This window comes from Bufo gargarizans, chromosome 7, assembly GCF_014858855.1.
Source record: "Bufo gargarizans isolate SCDJY-AF-19 chromosome 7, ASM1485885v1, whole genome shotgun sequence".
Lineage (NCBI taxonomy): Eukaryota > Metazoa > Chordata > Amphibia > Anura > Bufonidae > Bufo > Bufo gargarizans.
In genome coordinates, this window is record NC_058086.1 from 148,324,036 (window position 1) to 148,347,493 (window position 23,458).

Genomic DNA, 23,458 nt, shown 5'->3' on the forward strand with positions numbered 1-23,458 from the left:
ATTTTTATATGGGAGGAATACTAAAATAACCAATGTTTTGAACAGCTTGAAATAAAACTTTTTGGGATGATGTTGAGTAAAATTCAGTGTCGCAAGGATCCCTCTAAATTCTCTTCCCATCCAGGGTCTGCGTCCCCTCTAATAACTCAGAGGAAAGCGATGATCTTACAGCTGTGCAGCCTGCGGTGTAAGGGAGAATGTCATTGGACGAGGGGCTGGCTCTCGGCCAGAGTTAAACCTCTATATACTTCTGCTACTAAGAGACTGCTTCAGAGTGAGAGAACTAGAGAGTTTGTCTGTCAAAGTGAAAGACAGCTATATCAGACAGCCAGAGACAGACCGGACTGAAGACTACAACAGAAGACCAGAAACAGCTGTCTTCCCAAAAAACCAAGACAGCGACTTTAAGAAAGGAAAAGATTTCCCCAGTTTCTTCAGGACCAGACTCACTCAGCAGAAGCCAAAATGTGTAAAGGACTAGCAGCCCTGCCCCACACCTGCCTGGAAAGGTGAGAGAACCTAGATACCCTAAAATACTGTGTTACTAGGCACATATACGTAGGGGGAACATGTAACATGTCTATCTACACATCTCTCTGGCTGTATATATTTATTATTTATTTGTACATATTTATTTATATTTATCTTTATATATTTATATATGATTTGAGATTGTTGTCTATTGAGATACATACATCTCGTATGTGTGGCTTTGCATAGGGCTGCAAGTAAATCTGTTGAATGTTCTCAACGCCGAGAGAGAAAGTTAACACCAACGAGGAAACATTGCATCCTCAAAGAGGTGAATAACACTTGCAGCTCTGCTACATCTATTGAATAATACTGCTGCTTGGCATGTTAAGTAGAGATTTACAGGTTACAGATACGTTGCAGAAATGCTTTCTGACACAAACCTAAATAAAAGCAGAAGAAAATCATTCATTTAAGTTTCCAGCAGCGGCGGGATGTGTAATATTAAACATCAGCATCTGCTACTATTCAAAGTTTATGTATGTGTAATAAAAAGAGAGAAGGAAGAAGACCTGGGGTGTTCATCTTAGAAAGGGAGAGCTACTCAGCAGTGGAATAAACTCAACACACACAGGTATTTATATATATTCCATAGCATTGTGTATACGATGTAGCAGAGCTGAATTTAGCACTATAGCAGAATAGATGTCCACTTGCTACAATGTTATCCGTGGTTTGACTCAGGATTGCAGCAAACTTATCTAATGGCTAAAGTGTAGGGATGAGCGAACTCGAACTGTATAGTTCGGGTTCGTACCGAATTTTGGGGTGTCCGTGACACGGACCCGAACCCGGACATTTTCGTAAAAGTCCGGGTTCGGGTTCGGTGTTCGTCGCTTTCTTCGCGCTTTTGTGACGCTTTCTTGGCGCTTTTTGAAAGGCTGCAAAGCAGCCAATCAACAAGCGTCATACTACTTGCCCCAAGAGGCCATCACAGCCATGCCTACTATTGGCATGGCTGTGATTGGCCAGAGCACCATGTGACCCAGCCTCTATTTAAGCTGGAGTCACATAGCGCCGCCCGTCACTCTGCTCTGATTAGCGTAGGGAGAGGTTGCGGCTGCGACAGTAGGGCGAGATTAGGCAGATTAACTCCTCCAAAGGACTTGATTAACTGATCGATCTGCAGCTGTGGATCATTGAGCTGCTGATCCTCAATTGCTCACTGTTTTTAGGCTGCACAGACCGTTTGTCAGTCTCATTTTTCTGGGGTGATCGGCGGCCATTTTGTGTCTTGTGGTGCGCCAGCACAAGCTGCGACCAAGTGCATTTAACCCTCAATGGTGTGGTTGTTTTTTGGCTAAAGCCTACATCAGGGTGAAGCTGTCACACCAAGTGCATTTAACCAGCAATAGTCTGTTCATTTTTTTGCCATATACAAAATCAGGGGCAAGCTGCGCCTGTCACCAAGTGCATTTAACCCTCAATGGTGTGGTTGTTTTTTGGCTAAAGCCTACATCAGGGTGAAGCTGTCACACCAAGTGCATTTAACCAGCAATAGTCTGTTCATTTTTTGGCCATATACAAAATCAGGGGCAAGCTGCGCCTGTCACCAAGTGCATTTAACCCTCAATGGTGTGGTTGTTTTTTGGCTAAAGCCTACATCAGGGTGAAGCTGTCACACCAAGTGCATTTAACCAGCAATAGTCTGTTCATTTTTTGGCCATATACAAAATCAGGGGCAAGCTGCGCCTGTCACCAAGTGCATTTAACCCTCAATGGTGTGGTTGTTTTTTGGCTAAAGCCTACATCAGGGTGAAGCTGTCACACCAAGTGCATTTAACCAGCAATAGTCTGTTCATTTTTTGGCCATATCCCAGTCTAATTCTGTCACTAAATCCATACCGGTCACCCAGCGCCTAAATACTAGGCCTCAAATTTATATCCAGCTAAATCTGTCCCTAGTGCTGTAGCTGGGCGAGTTATTTAGTGTCCGTTCAAGCACATTTCTTGTTCTGGGTTGAAATACAATTCTCAATTTAGCAATTTCATAATTTAGTGGTTCCTGCTATATCAGAGCTCTTTGAAATCTATCCCAAAAAGGGTATATAATATTGAAGGTGCACATAGGGTCATTCAGAGTAACTTCACACACACCCGCTACTGTGTATTTCCAAGTCTAATTCTGTCACTAAATCCATACCGGTGACCCAGCGCCTAAATACTAGGCCTCAAATTTAATTCCCTCTAAATCTCTCGTTACCCACCGCTGTACTGTTGTTGCTGGGCAAGATATTTAGTGTCCGTCAAAGCACATTTTTTGTTCTGGGTTGAAGTACAATTCCCAATTTAGCAATTTCATAATTTAGTGGTTTCTGCTATATCAGAGCTATTTGAAATCTATCCCAAAAAGGGTATATAATATTGAAGGTGCACATAGGGTCATTCAGAATAACTTCACACACACCCGCTACTGTGTATTTCCAAGTCTAATTCTGTCACTAAACCCATACCTGTCACCCAGCGCCTAAATACTAGGCCTCAAATTTAAATCCCTCTAAATCTCTCGTTACCGTTGTCCTGTTGTAGCTGGGAAAGTTATTTAGTGCCCGTCAAAGCACATTTTTTGTTCTGGGTTGAAGTACAATTCCCAATTTAGCAATTTCATAATTTAGTGGTTCCTGCTATATCAGAGCTATTTGAAATCTATCCCAAAAAGGGTATATAATATTGAAGGTGCACATAGGGTCATTCAGAATAACTTCACACACACCCGCTACTGTGTATTTCCAAGTCTAATTCTGTCACTAAATCCATACCGGTGACCCAGCGCCTAAATACTAGGCCTCAAATTTAATTCCCTCTAAATCTCTCGTTACCCACCGCTGTACTGTTGTTGCTGGGCAAGATATTTAGTGTCCGTCAAAGCACATTTTTTGTTCTGGGTTGAAGTACAATTCCCAATTTAGCAATTTCATAATTTAGTGGTTTCTGCTATATCAGAGCTATTTGAAATCTATCCCTAAAAGGGTATATAATATTGAAGGTGCACATAGGGTCATTCAGAATAACTTCACACACACGCTTCTGTGCATTTCCAAGTCTAATTCTGTCACTAAATCCATACCGGTGACCCAGCGCCTAAATACTAGGCCTCAAATTTAAATCCCTCTAAATCTCTCGTTACCCACCGCTGTACTGTTGTTGCTGGGCAAGATATTTAGTGTCCGTCAAAGCACATTTTTTGTTCTGGGTTGAAGTACAATTCCCAATTTAGCAATTTCATAATTTAGTGGTTTCTGCTATATCAGAGCTATTTGAAATCTATCCCTAAAAGGGTATATAATATTGAAGGTGCACATAGGGTCATTCAGAATAACTTCACACACACGCTTCTGTGCATTTCCAAGTCTAATTCTGTCACTAAATCCATACCGGTGACCCAGCGCCTAAATACTAGGCCTCAAATTTAAATCCCTCTAAATCTCTCGTTACCCACCGCTGTACTGTTGTTGCTGGGCAAGATATTTAGTGTCCGTCAAAGCACATTTTTTGTTCTGGGTTGAAGTACAATTCCCAATTTAGCAATTTCATAATTTAGTGGTTTCTGCTATATCAGAGCTATTTGAAATCTATCCCTAAAAGGGTATATAATATTGAAGGTGCACATAGGGTCATTCAGAATAACTTCACACACACGCTTCTGTGCATTTCCAAGTCTAATTCTGTCACTAAATCCATACCGGTGACCCAGCGCCTAAATACTAGGCCTCAAATTTAAATCCCTCTAAATCTCTCGTTACCCACCACTGTACTGTTGTTGCTGGGCAAGATATTTAGTGTCCGTCAAAGCACATTTTTTGTTCTGGGTTGAAGTACAATTCCCAATTTAGCAATTTCATAATTTAGTGGTTTCTGCTATATCAGAGCTATTTGAAATCTATCCCTAAAAGGGTATATAATATTGAAGGTGCACATAGGGTCATTCAGAATAACTTCACACACACGCTTCTGTGCATTTCCAAGTCTAATTCTGTCACTAAATCCATACCGGTGACCCAGCGCCTAAATACTAGGCCTCAAATTTAATTCCCTCTAAATCTCTCGTTACCCACCGGTGTACTGTTGTTGCTGGGCAAGATATTTAGTGTCCGTCAAAGCACATTTTTTGTTCTGGGTTGAAGTACAATTCCCAATTTAGCAATTTCATAATTTAGTGGTTTCTGCTATATCAGAGCTATTTGAAATCTATCCCTAAAAGGGTATATAATATTGAAGGTGCACATAGGGTCATTCAGAATAACTTCACACACACGCTTCTGTGCATTTCCAAGTCTAATTCTGTCACTAAATCCATACCGGTCACCCAGCGCCTAAATACTAGGCCTCAAATTTATATCCCGCTGAATTTGAATACAATACATTGGGCCAAATAATATATTTGTTGTTGTGGTGAACCATAACAATGAGAAAAACATCTAGTAAGGGACGCGGACGTGGACATGGTCGTGGTGGTGTTAGTGGACCCTCTGGTGCTGGGAGAGGACGTGGCCGTTCTGCCACATCCACACGTCCTAGTGTACCAACTACCTCAGGTCCCAGTAGCCGCCAGAATTTACAGCGATATATGGTGGGGCCCAATGCCGTTCTAAGGATGGTAAGGCCTGAGCAGGTACAGGCATTAGTCAATTGGGTGGCCGACAGTGGATCCAGCACGTTCACATTATCTCCCACCCAGTCTTCTGCAGAAAGCGCACAGATGGCGCCTGAAAACCAACCCCATCAGTCTGTCACATCACCCCCATGCATACCAGGGAAACTGTCTCAGCCTCAAGTTATGCAGCAGTCTCTTATGCTGTTTGAAGACTCCGCTGGCAGGGTTTCCCAAGGGCATCCACCTAGCCCTTCCCCAGCGGTGAAAGACATAGAATGCACTGACGCACAACCACTTATGTTTCCTGATGATGAGGACATGGGAATACCACCTCAGCATGTCTCTGATGATGACGAAACACAGGTGCCAACTGCTGCGTCTTTCTGCAGTGTGCAGACTGAACAGGAGGTCAGGGATCAAGACTGGGTGGAAGACGATGCAGGGGACGATGAGGTCCTAGACCCCACATGGAATGAAGGTCGTGCCACTGACTTTCACAGTTCGGAGGAAGAGGCAGTGGTGAGACCGAGCCAACAGCGTAGCAAAAGAGGGAGCAGTGGGCAAAAGCAGAACACCCGCCGCCAAGAGACTCCGCCTGCTACTGACCGCCGCCATCTGGGACCGAGCACCCCAAAGGCAGCTTCAAGGAGTTCCCTGGCATGGCACTTCTTCAAACAATGTGCTGACGACAAGACCCGAGTGGTTTGCACGCTGTGCCATCAGAGCCTGAAGCGAGGCATTAACGTTCTGAACCTGAGCACAACCTGCATGACCAGGCACCTGCATGCAAAGCATGAACTGCAGTGGAGTAAACACCTTAAAACCAAGGAAGTCACTCAGGCTCCCCCTGCTACCTCTTCTGCTGCTGCCGCCTCGGCCTATTCTGCTGCTGCCGCCTCGGCCTCTTCCTCCGCCTCTGGAGGAACGTTGGCACCTGCCGCCCAGCAAACAGGGGATGTACCACCAACACCACCACCACCACCTCCGTCACCAAGCGTCTCAACCATGTCACACGCCAGCGTTCAGCTCTCCATCTCACAAACATTTGATAGAAAGCGTAAATTCCCACCTAGCCACCCTCGATCCCTGGCCCTGAATGCCAGCATTTCTAAACTACTGGCCTATGAAATGCTGTCATTTAGGCTGGTGGACACAGACAGCTTCAAACAGCTCATGTCGCTTGCTGTCCCACAGTATGTTGTTCCCAGCCGGCACTACTTCTCCAAGAGAGCCGTGCCTTCCCTGCACAACCAAGTATCCGATAAAATCAAGTGTGCACTGCGCAACGCCATCTGTAGCAAGGTCCACCTAACCACAGATACGTGGACCAGTAAGCACGGCCAGGGACGCTATATCTCCCTAACTGCACACTGGGTAAATGTAGTGGCAGCTGGGCCCCAGGCGGAGAGCTGTTTGGCGCACGTCCTGCCGCCGCCAAGGATCGCAGGGCAACATTCTTTGCCTCCTGTTGCCACCTCCTCCTTCTCGGCTTCCTCCTCCTCTTCTTCCACCTGCTCATCCAGTCAGCCACACACCTTCACCACCAACTTCAGCACAGCCCGGGGTAAACGTCAGCAGGCCATTCTGAAACTCATATGTTTGGGGGACAGGCCCCACACCGCACAGGAGTTGTGGCGGGGTATTGAACAACAGACCGACGAGTGGTTGCTGCCGGTGAGCCTCAAGCCCGGCCTGGTGGTGTGTGATAATGGGCGAAATCTCGTTGCAGCTCTGGGACTAGCCAATTTGACGCACATCCCTTGCTTGGCGCATGTGCTGAATTTGGTGGTGCAGAAGTTCATTCACAACTACCCCGACATGTCAGAGCTGCTGCATAAAGTGCGGGCCGTCTGTTCGCGCTTCCGGCGTTCACATCCTGCCGCTGCTCGCCTGTCTGCGCTACAGCGTAACTTCGGCCTTCCCGCTCACCGCCTCATATGCGACGTGCCCACCAGGTGGAACTCCACCTTGCACATGCTGGACAGACTGTGCGAGCAGCAGCAGGCCATAGTGGAGTTTCAGCTGCAGCACGCACGGGTCAGTCGCACTACAGAACAGCACCACTTCACCACCAATGACTGGGCCTCCATGCGAGACCTGTGTGCCCTGTTGCGCTGTTTCGAGTACTCCACCAACATGGCCAGTGGCGATGACACCGTTATCAGCGTTACAATACCACTTCTATGTCTCCTTGAGAAAACACTTAGGGCGATGATGGAACAGGAGGTGGCCCAGGAGGAGGAGGAGGAGGATGAGGAAGAGGGGTCATTTTTAGCACTTTCAGGCCAGTCTCTTCGAAGTGACTCAGAGGGAGGTTTTTTGCAACAGCAGAGGCCAGGTACAAATGTGGCCAGCCAGGGCCCACTACTGGAGGACGAGGAGGACGAGGATGAGGAGGAGGTGGAGGAGGATGAGGATGAAGCATGGTCACAGCGGGGTGGCACCCAACGCAGCTCGGGTCCATCACTGGTGCGTGGCTGGGGGGAAAGGCAGGACGATGACGATACGCCTCCCACAGAGGACAGCTTGTCCTTACCCCTGGGCAGCCTGGCACACATGAGCGACTACATGCTGCAGTGCCTGCGCAACGACAGCAGAGTTGCCCACATTTTAACCTGTGCGGACTACTGGGTTGCCACCCTGCTGGATCCACGCTACAAAGACAATGTGCCCACCTTACTTCCTGCACTGGAGCGTGATAGGAAGATGCGCGAGTACAAGCGCACGTTGGTAGACGCGCTACTGAGAGCATTCCCAAATGTCACAGGGGAACAAGTGGAAGCCCAAGGCCAAGGCAGAGGAGGAGCAAGAGGTCGCCAAGGCAGCTGTGTCACGGCCAGCTCCTCTGAGGGCAGGGTTAGCATGGCAGAGATGTGGAAAACTTTTGTCAACACGCCACAGCTAACTGCACCACCACCTGATACGCAACGTGTTAGCAGGAGGCAACATTTCACTAACATGGTGGAACAGTACGTGTGCACACCCCTCCACGTACTGACTGATGGTTCGGCCCCATTCAACTTCTGGGTCTCTAAATTGTCCACGTGGCCAGAGCTAGCCTTTTATGCCTTGGAGGTGCTGGCCTGCCCGGCAGCCAGCGTTTTGTCTGAACGTGTATTCAGCACGGCAGGGGGCGTCATTACAGACAAACGCAGCCGCCTGTCTACAGCCAATGTGGACAAGCTGACGTTCATAAAAATGAACCAGGCATGGATCCCACAGGACCTGTCCGTCCCTTGTCCAGATTAGACATTAACTACCTCCCCATAACCATATATTATTGGACTCCAGGGCACTTCCTCATTCAATCCTATTTTTATTTTCATTTTACCATTATATTGCGATGCTACCCAAAGTTGAATGAACCTCTCCTCTGCCTGTGTGCTAGGCCTAAATATATGCCAATGGACTGTTGCAGTGGTGGCTGACATGAAGCCTGATTCTCTGCTATGACATGCAGACTAATTCTCTGCTGACATGAAGCCAGATTGTCTGTTACGGGACCTCTCTCCTCTGCCTGGGTGCTGGGCCTAAATTTATGACCATGGACTGTTGCAGTGGTGGCTGACGTGAAGCCTGATTCTCTGCTATGACATGCAGACTGATTCTCTGCTGACATGAAGCCAGATCGTCTGTTACGGGACCTCTCTGCTCTGCCTGTGTGCTAGGCCTAAATATATGCCAATGGACTGTTGCAGTGGTGGGTGACGTGAAGCCTCATTCTCTGCTATGACATGCAGACTGATTCTCTGCTGACATGAAGCCAGATTGTCTGTTACGGGACCTCTCTGCTCTGCCTGTGTGCTAGGCCTAAATATATGCCAATGGACTGTTGCAGTGGTGGGTGACGTGAAGCCTCATTCTCTGCTATGACATGCAGACTGATTCTCTGCTGACATGAAGCCAGATCCTCTGTTACGGGAGCTCTCTCCTCTGCCTGGGTGCTGGGCCTAAATTTATGACAATTGACTGTTGCAGTGGTGGGTGACGTGAAGCCTGATTCTCTGCTATGATATGAAGACTGATTCTCTGCTGACATGAAGCCAGATTGTCTGTTACGGGACCTTTCTCCTCTGCCTGGGTTCTGGGCCTAAATTTATGAAAATTGACTCTTACAGTGGTGGGTGACGTGAAGCCTGATTCTCTGCTATGATATGAAGACTGATTCTCTGCTGACATGAAGCCAGATTCTCTGTTACGGGACCTCTCTCCTCTGCCTGGGTGCTGGGCCTAAATTTATGACAATGGACTGTTGCAGTGGTGGCTGACGTGAAGCCTGATTCTCTGCTATGACATGCAGACTGATTCTCTGCTGTCATGAAGCCAGATTGTCTGTTACGGGACCTCTCTGCTCTGCCTGTGTGCTAGGCCTAAATATATGCCAATGGACTGTTGCAGTGGTGGCTGACGTGAAGCCTCATTCTCTGCTATGACATGCAGACTGATTCTCTGCTGTCATGAAGCCAGATTGTCTGTTACGGGACCTCTCTGCTCTGCCTGTGTGCTAGGCCTAAATATATGCCAATGGACTGTTGCAGTGGTGGGTGACGTGAAGCCTCATTCTCTGCTATGACATGCAGACTGATTCTCTGCTGACATGAAGCCAGATTGTCTGTTACGGGACCTCTCTGCTCTGCCTGTGTGCTAGGCCTAAATATATGCCAATGGACTGTTGCAGTGGTGGGTGACGTGAAGCCTCATTCTCTGCTATGACATGCAGACTGATTCTCTGCTGACATGAAGCCAGATTGTCTGTTACGGGACCTCTCTGCTCTGCCTGTGTGCTAGGCCTAAATATATGCCAATGGACTGTTGCAGTGGTGGGTGACGTGAAGCCTCATTCTCTGCTATGACATGCAGACTGATTCTCTGCTGACATGAAGCCAGATTGTCTGTTACGGGACCTCTCTGCTCTGCCTGTGTGCTAGGCCTAAATATATGCCAATGGACTGTTGCAGTGGTGGGTGACGTGAAGCCTCATTCTCTGCTATGACATGCAGACTGATTCTCTGCTGACATGAAGCCAGATTGTCTGTTACGGGACCTCTCTGCTCTGCCTGTGTGCTAGGCCTAAATATATGCCAATGGACTGTTGCAGTGGTGGGTGACGTGAAGCCTCATTCTCTGCTATGACATGCAGACTGATTCTCTGCTGACATGAAGCCAGATCCTCTGTTACGGGAGCTCTCTCCTCTGCCTGGGTGCTGGGCCTAAATTTATGACAATTGACTGTTGCAGTGGTGGGTGACGTGAAGCCTGATTCTCTGCTATGATATGAAGACTGATTCTCTGCTGACATGAAGCCAGATTGTCTGTTACGGGACCTTTCTCCTCTGCCTGGGTTCTGGGCCTAAATTTATGAAAATTGACTCTTACAGTGGTGGGTGACGTGAAGCCTGATTCTCTGCTATGATATGAAGACTGATTCTCTGCTGACATGAAGCCAGATTCTCTGTTACGGGACCTCTCTCCTCTGCCTGGGTGCTGGGTAGTGTTGAGCGCGAATATTCGAAAAGCAAATTTTTTTCGCGAATATCGCAACTTCGCGATTTCGCGAATATTTCGAATATAGTGCTATATATTCGTAAAAACGAATATTCGTTTTTTGTTTCCCCCCCCCCCCCCACAAAATTACAGTACACATATAATTGATTGTTTCCCAAAGGTCCAACAGCTCAGATCTTACTCACATTGCCTAGAAAGTGATTGAAGCGCGAATCTTCGTAAGGCGATTTTATTAGCGCACATGCGAATATCGGCACGTCCCAGAACAGAGGCAAAGGGCTTTGCATTCATACATTAGTGAATTGAGTTGCGAATCTTCGTAAGGCGATTTTATTAGCGCACATGCGAATATCTACACTTGTCCCAGAACAGAGGCAAAGGGCTTTGCATTCATACATTAGTGATTGAATTGAGCTGCGAATCTTCGTAAGGCGATTTTATTAACGCAAATGCAAATATCTACACTTGTCCCCAGAACAGAGAGGCAAAGGCCTGTGCATTCATATAGTATAGCACCATATTCGCGAATACGTAGAACTTCGTAAAAGTCGATTTACGAATATTCGTATTTTTTATTTTACTTTCCACCTTACAGATTACATTGATCTGTACTCTGTCAACTACTGTCATCACCCCCCACTGTATCTCGATTGATTCCCAAAAGTCTCACATTCCCTAGAAAGTGATTGAGGTGCGAATCTTCGTAAGGCGATTTTATTAGCGCACATGCGAATATCTACACTTGTCCCAGAACAGAGGCAAAGGGCATTGCATTCATACATTAGTGATTGAATTGAGTTGCGAATCTTCGTAAGGCGATTTCATTAGCGCACATGTGAATTTTGCATAGCATATGTATTATGCGATAATTCGAATTATCGCATATGCGAAATAATAACGAATTTGAATAATCGCGAATATTTTACGAATATTCTTTCGAATATTCACAAAATTTCGCGAATTCGAATATGGGACATGCCGCTCAACACTAGTGCTGGGCCTAAATTTATGACAATGGACTGTTGCAGTGGTGGGTGACGTGAAGCCTGATTCTCTGCTATGACATGCAGACTGATTCTCTGCTGACATGAAGCCAGATTGTCTGTTACGGGACCTCTCTCCTCTGCCTGGGTGCTGGGCCTAAATATATGCCAATGGACTGTTGCAGTGGTGGCTGACGTGAAGCCTCATTCTCTGCTATGACATGCAGACTAATTCTCTGCTGACATGAAGACAGATTCTCTGTTACGGGACCTCTCTCCTCTGCCTGGGTGCCGGGGCCTAAATATCTGAGAATGGACTGTTCCAGTGGTGGCTGACGTGAAGCCTCATTCTCTGCTATGACATGCAGACTAATTCTCTGCTGACATGAAGACAGATTCTCTGTTACGGGACCTCCCTCCTCTGCCTGGGTGCTGGGCCTAAATATATGCCAATGGACTGTTGCAGTGGTGGCTGACGTGAAGCCTCATTCTCTGCTATGACATGCAGACTAATTCTCTGCTGACATGAAGACAGATTCTCTGTTACGGGACCTCCCTCCTCTGCCTGGGTGCTGGGCCTAAATATATGCCAATGGACTGTTGCAGTGGTGGCTGACGTGAAGCCTCATTCTCTGCTATGACATGCAGACTGATTCTCTGCTGACATGAAGCCAGATTCTCTGTTACGGGACCTCTCTCCTCTGCCTGTGTGTGTGCTGGGCCTAAATATATGCCAATGGACTGTTGCAGTGGTGGCTGACGTGAAGCCTCATTCTCTGCTATGACATGCAGACTGATTCTCTGCTGACATGAAGCCAGATTCTCTGTTACGGGACCTCTCTCCTCTGCCTGTGTGTGTGCTGGGCCTAAATATATGCCAATGGACTGTTGCAGTGGTGGCTGACGTGAAGCCTCATTCTCTGCTATGACATGCAGACTAATTCTCTGCTGACATGAAGACAGATTCTCTGTTACGGGACCTCCCTCCTCTGCCTGGGTGCTGGGCCTAAATATATGCCAATGGACTGTTGCAGTGGTGGCTGACGTGAAGCCTCATTCTCTGCTATGACATGCAGACTAATTCTCTGCTGACATGAAGACAGATTCTCTGTTACGGGACCTCTCTCCTCTGCCTGGGTGCCGGGGCCTAAATATCTGAGAATGGACTGTTCCAGTGGTGGGTGACGGGAAGCCAGATTCTCTGCTATGGAACCTCTCTCCAATTGATTTTGGTTAATTTTTATTTATTTAATTTTTATTTTAATTCATTTCCCTATCCACATTTGTTTGCAGGGGATTTACCTACATGTTGCTGCCTTTTGCAGCCCTCTAGCTCTTTCCTGGGCTGTTTTACAGCCTTTTTAGTGCCGAAAAGTTCGGGTCCCCATTGACTTCAATGGGGTTCGGGTTCGGGACGAAGTTCGGATCGGGTTCGGATCCCGAACCCGAACATTTCCGGGATGTTCGGCCGAACTTCTCGAACCCGAACATCCAGGTGTTCGCTCAACTCTACTAAAGTGGTTGACTCATTACAAATACATATCGCCTATAACAGTTGAATGGAGCAGGAGAGTGAGTGCATGTGTGACCGCTGCTCCATTCAATGGGTGCAACACGAGGTCCCCATTCTCATGATCTTTCATAATGGGGCAATCCGTTATCCGCTATATTAGATAAATGTGATCATGCCCATTTCAGCAGATGACCATCGGTGCACGGGGACTTCCCAATTTCAATTGCCTAATCCTTTCGCTCTTAGACCTCATGCACACAAACGTATTTCCTTTCCGTGTCCGTTCCATTATTATTTTTTGCGGACCGTATGCGGAACCATTCATTTCAATGGGTCCGCAAAAAAAAACTGAAGTTACTCAGTGTGCATTCCGTTTCCGTATGTCCGTTCCGCAAAAAAGTAGAACATGTCCTATTATTATAGGGCATTACGGACAAGGATAGTACTGTTTTATTAGGGGCCCGCTGTTTCGTTCCGTAAAATACGAGATGCACACGGATGACTTCCGTATTTTTTACGAATCTGTTTTTTGCGGACCATAAAATACATATGATCGTGTGCATGAGCCCTTAGGGGAGATAAACCACTGACAGAGGTGTCTAGCTAGGGCTTTCTCATAATATGCCCCCTTAGCTCATCTATGGGGAGATAGGAGGAGAAGCTGTCCCTGTCCACTCGTTCGGCCAACCAATATCTCTTGTGTATGGCCAGCCTTACAGTCACAGCATCCAGGCCACTGAGATTTTGAGGAGCCAAGGTGAGATGACTATAGGCTTCTCCTCAGATCTTAGGTCTGTTAAGCAGAACCGTAGGTTGTGGCTACACTATGGCCACCTGAAATTGGACAAAGGCTCTGTTCACATATGCGTTGTGTTTTCCATTCATAATGAAAGCCGCAATGGTTTGCCGGATCCGTCCTATGATGCAGCCCAAGACACCAAACGTACCCCATTAACTGTAATTGGGTCCATTGGAGTCTGCTCATGGTGTGTGTCATTTGGCTGCAAGAATAGCACTGCACGCTGTGTTATTTTTACCATCAAAATTTACAAAACGCCTTACCATTTTGTCATCATGGCATCCACAAGAATAAGGGCTTGTTCGCACGACCGTGTGAAGCCCGTTCCCGTGCTGTATCGCAAATTGCGGTCCGCAATGCACGGGCACCCACAGTGGCCCAGCCGCATTGGGGATCGCAAACCCATTCACTTGACCCGTTCCGCACAAAGATAGAGCATGTTCTGGAACCCCAGGATGCCCTCCGTAGTGCTTCCATATCGTTCCATGCTTCCGTTCCGCACCATTCCGCATGTCTGGATTTGCTGACCCGTTGAAGTGAATGGTTACGCATCCGTGACGCGGCATGCACACGGAACGGTTTCTGTGAACGAGCCCTAAGTGTAGTGACAAATTGAGCTCTGCTACATCTGAATATGTGAAGAGAGAGAGCTAGGTTAGTGAATTTGGATTTTACACCATACACAACATCCTCCAGGCCCAGTCTCACCTACAACACCCCTGTGGCGTTGTTACATTTTCTTGATTAGTTTCCTTTGAAAAGCTTCCAGATGTGAATAGATCAAATGTTCAACTGCTTTGACCTAATTCAGTGGTGCCTTATGTCGACTTGATTGGTATCAGGACAGAACTGCCCTAATTCTTCTCATATGAAACAATTCAATCAGTTGAAAAGTTCCCGAATTCTGTTAAATGTTGTTTTCCCATCGTCATTGCTGTTGGGTCGATTGTCAATCACGTGGACATCAATATGGAAGCACAAATGTTCCATGGTACGGTTGAAATAGGAAATATTTCCATCAACCTCAACCAGGAGATGGGATAGGGATTAGCCATTACGTATCTGGCGGTTTACAGCGCTTTTGGACCATGAAGGGTTATTGCAATTGTCTTCAAGGTGTGAATGTTTCATGATCCACCTACCGCTACCCATTACAATTCAGGCTCATGACGCCAGGGAACGTCTACAGGTGAAACTCGAAAAATTAGAATATGGTGCAAAGTTTATTTATTTCAGTAATGCAAATTAAAAGGTGAAACTAACATATGAGACTCATTACATGCAAAGCGAGATATTTCAAGCCTTTATTTGTTATAATTTGGATGATTATGGCTTATAGCTTATGAAACCCCAAAGTCACAATTTTGAGGTACCCTTTGCTCAGGGGGTATGGATTAATTAGCTGACTAGAGTGTGGCACTTTGAGCCTAGAATATTGAACCTTTTCACAAAATTCGAATTTTAAGCTGCATGAATGCAATTCCTTTTAATTTGCATTACTGAAATAAATGGACTTTTGCACGATATTCAAATTTTTCGAGTTTCACCTGTACTCTTTTCAATGCACCAAAACACTTTGCATTAGTAAGGATGTCGATGTAGCAGTGCTGAGTTTGTCATTTCTGACACTGTACACTATTGTAACTTAGCAGAGTGAAGAAAATTCTGCAAATGTATCTGCCGCCTTACGGTAAATTAGTGATAACAGATGACAAACTCATCTCTGCGACTTCTGTATGTTTTAATGCTACCAAATATTTCCCTATCAGGTAGGACAGTTGTGTTGCTTTCACAAAGCCCTGCATTGTAGCATCCATATTTTCTCTGCTAGTCCTAGTACTGGGTTCATGATATTAACACTGTCTCTTATAGCTGTTCTACCTTACCGCATAGAAGCAGCATATACATTGCCTTACCTATACCTACAGGTTGATTGATTTCCCATAAGATTGATACCGTACTGTACTGGTGATTAGAGATCAGTGAATTGATCATTGATTTTGGTCCGATTCAACTGATTTGGGTCTGAATCGATTCTACCCAACTCATATTTGCCCTGATTGGACTGGAACTTTGTGCATGGCACTGTGAGATCTCTTGGGGCTCCTAGAGTTTTTTTTTTTTTTTTACATTTTGTTATCAATACTTATCTCTTTCTCATATTTGCCTAAATCAAATGACAAAAAATGTCGCTTTGAATCCACCTCAGATTAGTTTACAATGGATTTACTCATCTCTTCTTATGATACAGCCATATACTTAGGTTGCCTATTTTACATTGTCAACTGAACCTGGGTGAGATATGGTGTGAACCCATTTTATGAATCTACTGGGTGAGAAATGGTGTGAACCCATTTTCTGCATTTGCTGCACCTTCGGAAAGACCATTTAAAATGGTCGACTATAGCCTCAAACATATACAACTATGTCTGCCATATACTTTATTTTGTAGACAGTTGTATTGAAAAAATGTACACTTAAGGCTACAGTATGACAATGTGACACTCTAATGACATACTTTTGAATATTAAGGTTGGGGACACATTGACATATACACTCACCTAAAGAATTATTAGGAACACCTGTTCTATTTCTCATAAATGCGATTATCTAGTCAACCAATCACATGGCAGTTGCTTCAATGCATGTAGGGTTGTGGTCCTGGTCAAAACAATCTCCTGTACTCCAAACTGAATGTCAGAATTGGAAAGAAAGGTGGGCTACAACAGCAGAAGACCCCACCGGGTACCACTCATCTCCACTACAAATAGGAAAAAGAGGCTACAATTTGCAGGAGCTCACCAAAAGTGGACTGTTGAAGACTGGAAAAATGTTGCCTGGTCTGATGAGTCTCGATTTCTGTTGAGACATTCAAATGGTAGAGTCTGAATTTGGCGTAAACAGAATGAGAACATGTATCCATCATGCCTTGTTACCACTGTGCAGGCTGGTGGTGGTGGTGTAATGGTGTGGGGGATGTTTTCTCGGCACACTTTAGGCCCCTTAGTGCCAATTGGCCATAGTTTAAATGCCACGGGCTACCTGAGCATTGTTTCTGACCATGTCCATCCCTTCAAGACCACCATGTACCCATCCTCTCATGGCTACTTCCAGCAGGATAATGCACCATGTCACAAAGCTCGAATCATTTCAAATTGGTTTCTTGAACATGAATATGAGTTCACTATACTAAAATGGCCCCCATAGTCACCAGATCTCAACCCAATAGAGCATCTTTGGGATGTGGTGGAACGGGAGCTTCGTGCCCTGGATGTGCATCCCTCAAATCTCCATCAACTGCAAGATGCTATCCTATCAATATGGGCCAACATTTCTAAAGAATGCTATTAGCACCTTGTTGAATCAATGCCATGTAGAATTAAGGCAGTTCTGAAGGCAAAAGGGGGTCCAACACCGTATTTGTATGGTGTTCCTAATAATTCTTTAGGTGAGTGTACGTCAGGAGATTTTCCTGTCGTCGTCAATTAGTGCACCACATCTGTAGGGTGAATTGAGCTTTATAACTATAGGAAAAATGTGGTGATGGCAACAAAAACAAAAAAGGAAGAATATAGATAGGGCAGAATGTTATCTACAATATCATTTTACAGCAATGGGTTATAAGTTCTTTGGCAGCTGTTGTAAATTATTCCTACGGTAGGTCTATACAGAGAGAACAGTAGTCTGTTAAGGTGGCCATACCACATTAGGCCTCATGCACACGACAGTTTTTTTTCACGGTCCGCAAAAACGGGGTCCGTGGGTCCGTGATCCGTGACCGTTTTTTTCGTCCGTGGGTCTTCCTTGATTTTTGGAGGATCCACGGACATGAAAAAAAAGTCGTTTTGGTGTCCGCCTGGCCGTGCGGAGCCAAACGGATCCGTCCTGAATTACAATGCAAGTCAATGGGGACGGATCCGTTTGATGTTGACACAATATGGTGCCATTTCAAACGGATCCGTCCCCATTGACTTTCAATGTAAAGTCTGGAGTTCTTTTATACCATCGGATTGGAGTTTTCTCCAATCCGATGGTATATTTTAACTTGAAGCGTCCCCATCACCATGGGAACGCCTCTATGTTAGAATATACTGTCGGATATGAGCTACTTCGTGAACCTCAGATCCGACAGTATATTCTAACACAGAGGCGTTCCCATGGTGATGGGGACGCTTCAGGTTAGAATACACTACAAACTTTGTACAAGACTGCCCCCTGCTGCCTGGCAGCACCCGATCTCTTACTGGGGGATATGATAGCACAATTAACCCCTTTAGGTGCGGCACCTAAAGGGGTTAATTGTACTATCATATTCCCCTGTAGGAGATCAGGGCTGCCAGGCAGCAGGGGGCAGACCCCCCCCCTCCCCAGTTTGAATATCGTTGGTGGCACAGTGTGCCAACCACCATCGGCCCCCCTCCCTCCCTCTATTGTATTAAATCGTTGGTGGCACAGTGTGCCAACCACCATCGCCCCCCCCCCCTCCCTCTATAGCAGTAACATTGGTGGCAGTGTGCGGTCTCAACAGTAGAAGATTCATACTTACCGGCTTGCTGCTGCGATGTCTGTGTCCGGCCGGGAGCTCCTCCTACTGGTAAGTGAAAGGTCTGTGCGGCGCATTGCTAAAGAACTGTCACTTACCAGTAGGAGGAGCTCCCGGCCGTTCACAGACATCGCAGCAGCAAGCAGGTAAGTATGAATCTTCTACTGTTGAGACCGCACACTGCCACCAATGTTACTTCTATAGAGGGAGAGGGGGGTGGCGGGGGGGGGGCGATGGTGGTTGGCACACTGTGCCACCAACGATTTAATACAATAGAGGGAGGGAGGGGGGCCGATGGTGGTTGGCACACTGTGCCACCAACGATTTAATACAATAGAGGGAGGGAGGGGGGGGGCGATGGTGGTTGGCACACTGTGCCACCAACGATATTCAAACTGGGGAGGGGGGGGGTCTGCCCCCTGCTGCCTGGCAGCCCTGATCTCTTACAGGGGAATATGATAGTACAATTAACCCCTTTAGGTGCCACACCTGAAGGGGTTAATTGTGCTATCATATCCCCCTGTAAGAGATCGGGTGCTGCCAGGCAGCAGGGGGCAGTCTTGTACAAAGTTTGCAGTGTATTCTAACTAGAAGCGTCCCCATCACCATGGGAACGCTTCTGTGTTAGAATATACTGTCGGAAATGAGTTTTCACGAAGTGAAAACTTAGATCAGAAAAAGCTTTTATGCAGACGGATCTTCGGATCCGTCTGTATGAAAGCAACCTACGGCCACGGATCACGGACACGGATGCCAATCTTGTGTGCATCCGTGTTCTTTCACGGACCCATTGACTTGAATGGGCCCGTGAACCGTTGGCCGTGAAAAAAATAGGACAGGTTATATTTTTTTCACGGCCTCGAAACACGGGTCACGGGCGCGGTGTAAAAACGGTGCACAAGCCGAGTTTTCTACGGCCCCATTGAAAGTCAATGGAGCCGCAGAAAAAAACGGAAAACGGCACAACGGCCACGGGTGCACACAACGGTCGTGTGCATGAGGCCTTAGTCTAAGGTTGATCAAAACGGTTGATTTTGACCAAAATGAACGTTTGTCAGTTGAAATAGGGAACAACAAATTATTGTTTTAGCTGACCCATAGCAAACTATTATTATTTGGAAAGAAGCCATGTTTAACTACTTTCGTCCGATAGTCGTGTTCCCATGATTTGCTGTTTTTTTGTATATGTTTTAATGATATACCATTTTTTGGATGCCTAATAAAGGAATTAATTGATTATAATAATTCTGTGTGAATGCTTTTTGAGCAGTGTAGGTGATAATTGCTGTTAACGATTGCAGACTTTCTAATGATGACCCTTAAAGGGAACCTGTCCCCTGGATTTTGTGTATAGAGGTGAGGACATGGGCTGCTAGATGGCCACTAGCACATCCGCAATACCCATTCCCCATAGCTCTGTGTGCTTTTATTGTGTAAAAAAAACGATTTGATACATATGCAAATTAACCTGAGATGAGTCCTGTCCCTGACTCATCTCACATACAGGACTCATCTCAGGTTAATTTGCATATGTATCAAATCGGTTTTTTAAAGCAATAAAAGCACACAGAGCTATGGGGACTGGATATTGCGGATGTGCTAGTGGCCATCTAGCAACCCATGTCCTCAGCTCTATACACAAAATCCCAGTGACAGGTTCCCTTTAATCCCAAACTGTAAAAAATGACTTTGATAAATAGGATCTTACAGTAGCTTGGTCATAGATAACATATGGTGAGTCTCTATTATGCCATTAGTGTGCGTCCTGTGTTGGGTTGAGCGTCTATATGGCAGCCATTGACTTCCCAGGGAGTCTCTCCAGCCACACAATTATCCCTGTGCTTTTTAAGTCCCTGTAAGAAATGTGCATTACAAATGTTTGTCATTGTCATATAACCATAGAACATTTTGTGGTCTAGTTCCGTAGAATAAGGGGGTAGGGTGAGGGGTTTACAGGGTCATGTAACCATAATGCAGACATTAAAATTATAAACTGGTTACAATGTGTGTTTGATATAAATTATACTTTGCTTTTCATCCCTTATATTTTATATTGCTACACTTTTTTGGGATTGAGATCAGTGGAGTTAGACAGAGCTCCCCTCCCCATGTTATATTCATACCTTTATGTGCCAGAATCGCTAAAGCAATCTGGTGAAGAAACACTTTTATTTCACATACTAATTAACCGTGAAGTGCACTGACGGTGGTCCCAAGCTGCTTGGGTGCACCATAGCTCATAACTCTTTCCACTCCCAGCTCCCGTCTCCTGCTTAAATGGGTTATGCCACCTCCTACTTTGATGATATATCACTAGGAAGTGCTATCAAAGTCAGATAGGTGTAGGTTCTCCCTCTGAGACATGCATCTCACCCAAAAGTGAAGGAGAACTGTTTCGGAAGTCCTATAGAAATGAATGGAGTACATCACACAAGCGTGGCTATCGTTCCATTCCAGCACTCTTCTATTTCTGGCAGTCCCACAGAAATGGGGGTTAAGGTTAATTGCTGCATTTGTGTTATTATCATATCATTACCATGTAATGTAATACTGCCATTCTTGTCATAGGATTTACATAATACATTCAGGAAACGTATTTGCCTTTGCTTTCTGTCTACTCCGCCCTTTTCGGTGACATCACATCCTGTTCTCTCTGTTCCTGTGTGCTTCTTTTCTGCAGCAGACTCAGAGCTGGTGAGAGCATTCGTTTTGACCTCTAATATCCTGTAATATCCTTTAATGTCCTCAATGTGTCTTTGCTCAAGGTAAATTCAATAAATTACCAAAACATTTCCATTGTATCCTCCTCACTGGATTATCACATACAACTGATACCATGACCTAAGGGATATTAGTGAGTTCAGCTGTCTACCATTGCTTGTAAATAGATTACCACTCACAACCAGTAAGAGACTTCTCTAACGTACATCTGTGGCCGAATAGTCAAAATGAAGCCTAAATTTACAGTATTTGCATGTCTACACGCAGTCTGCAAGCAAGCTTAGAGCTGTCCGCCATCTTACATGCACGTGGCTTTATAAGCACAGTACCACTTAAACAGAAATAACATGTCCACAAGAGGCGCCGTGGATTTCTCATTCGCTGAACATACGGAAACTCACCCTGCTCCCAAAAACTCAGATATACAGGAAGCAGAGTCCATGTTCACTGAAGAACAAACTGTGTCTAAACGTGTTATCAAACCAACACAAACGATTAGAGAGAACTTTGAGGCGACCAAAGAAGAGTTCAGTGACAATTTTAATGATTTATGGCAAAGAACTGAACACTATATAGCAGCTCTTTCACGTTATAACAATGATGCACCAAAGTTAACCACAGCGTTGAATTGTTTAACTAACACCTATGTCCGCTATCAGCAACTGTCTGCAAAGTACGGATGTAGTAGAGTTAACACACATGCTTTATGAGACGTGTTATCTAAACTAAAAGCATTAAGCAAACACCTTCAATTGCTTTTCAATGGCTTTTGTTTCAAGATAACGTGATGAGTTAAGAAATTTGAGTTCAGAGTTTGTGTGTTAACCCTGCTACATCTGTACATCACTTTCCTGAGCGACTCCGATTTTGAGGTGGCAAAATCTGAGGCTGACCCTTGGGTTTTTGCATTTTGGAAACAGAGAAATAAAAACGATGCACTACTAGTAGCAAAAGATGTCTTCCATATAATATGGAAAAGGTGGCTGAATTTTTTGTATTTTCCGAAGGAATGTTACAAGATTTGGTTGCCTGCATGTCATTCCACGTGAGATGTTCTTACTTTTAGGGAAGATTTACTAATCCTGTCCAGGATTTAAACACTTAGAAGGTATCCAAGATTTAGACACTTAGGAAGTAATGTATGAAATGTGCTGCGCTATAAAAGTTGAGTGATCTTCCCTGTTTTATAAAAAGAAAAAGTAAATGGAAAATCGGGGGGGGGGGGGGGCACTCTATAATCAGCAACACATGGACAACTATGAATGCACCAATAACGTAAAATACCTTTTATTCACAATAAATAATAAAATGGTAATATCCTAGGTCTATACATGTAAAAAACACCCTAAGTATTAAAAATAACAAATACCACTAAAAAAAGCTATGAATAGCGTACGCAGTCTCTATCCACTGTCCCCCTTGTGCAGAGATATATATTGAAAATACTGTGCAATGGTCACATTTGTGTGAATAATCTCTTGAAACTGGGGTATAGTCCTCCCCTAAATCTGTGTGGGTACAAGGGGTACTGGAATGCAACGTCCCGATTAGGTATATATAGTGTCATTTAGGTCCATGCAACACTATTTTTCCAATACTGTCCACCTTTGAATGGCGTGCACAAAAACACTTATTATAACGGTATAACTGGTTAATTCTTCAACACGTATAGGTATCTAGTACCTGGAGCTTATTGATCAGGGAGGTGGTATTCAATTGTAGCAAACTCTATAACTTAAGAGTGCCAAAAATGTGAGATTAAAACCAGGGTGTGGCATTATGTGCTGTACTTTTCCACTCAACGCGTATGCAGGCTGTGCCGTCCTGTGTCAAGTCTTTACAACCGGAACCGTCTGAAAGCTGTATTTTCTCTTTGCGCTGCCAGGACCTATGCGGAATGCATGCAAATACTCTCCATTGATTTTAGTGGAAAAACTGCTTGGTAACTGACATGGTGTGTTTTTATTCTGCCCATGGTTTCAAAACCTGTGGCATAAAAGAAAGAAATGATATGTTCATTCTTGATGCAAATTCAGCATCGAATCCACATCAAAACTTCCCATTGAAGAAATAGCTAAAGTTTTTTAGCTATAGTTGAAGAAATAGCTAAAATGACAATGAAAGGAGAAGTTATCATCATGGGAGATTTCAATCTTCCAGATATAAACTGGAAAACCAAAATAGCAAGTTCTATCAGGAGTACAGATATTCTAAATTCCTTACTGGGGTTATCCCTACAACAAATGGTTGAGGAGCCAACCCGGAGGAG

At 45.2% G+C, this 23,458-nt stretch overlaps 1 protein-coding gene across 1 annotated transcript in view; it reads left to right on the plus strand.

Annotated features, from left to right (window-relative positions):
• Window positions 1-258: 258 nt before the first annotated feature.
• The window catches only part of RGS5 (regulator of G protein signaling 5), a 147,148-nt gene continuing 123,948 nt past the window's right edge, over window positions 259-23,458 (plus strand). Inside the window, exon 1 of the mRNA XM_044301736.1 lies at window positions 259-509. Within this exon, the coding sequence (XP_044157671.1) occupies window positions 466-509 (44 nt within the window). The 5' untranslated portion in view covers window positions 259-465. The remainder of the gene's footprint in view (window positions 510-23,458) is intronic.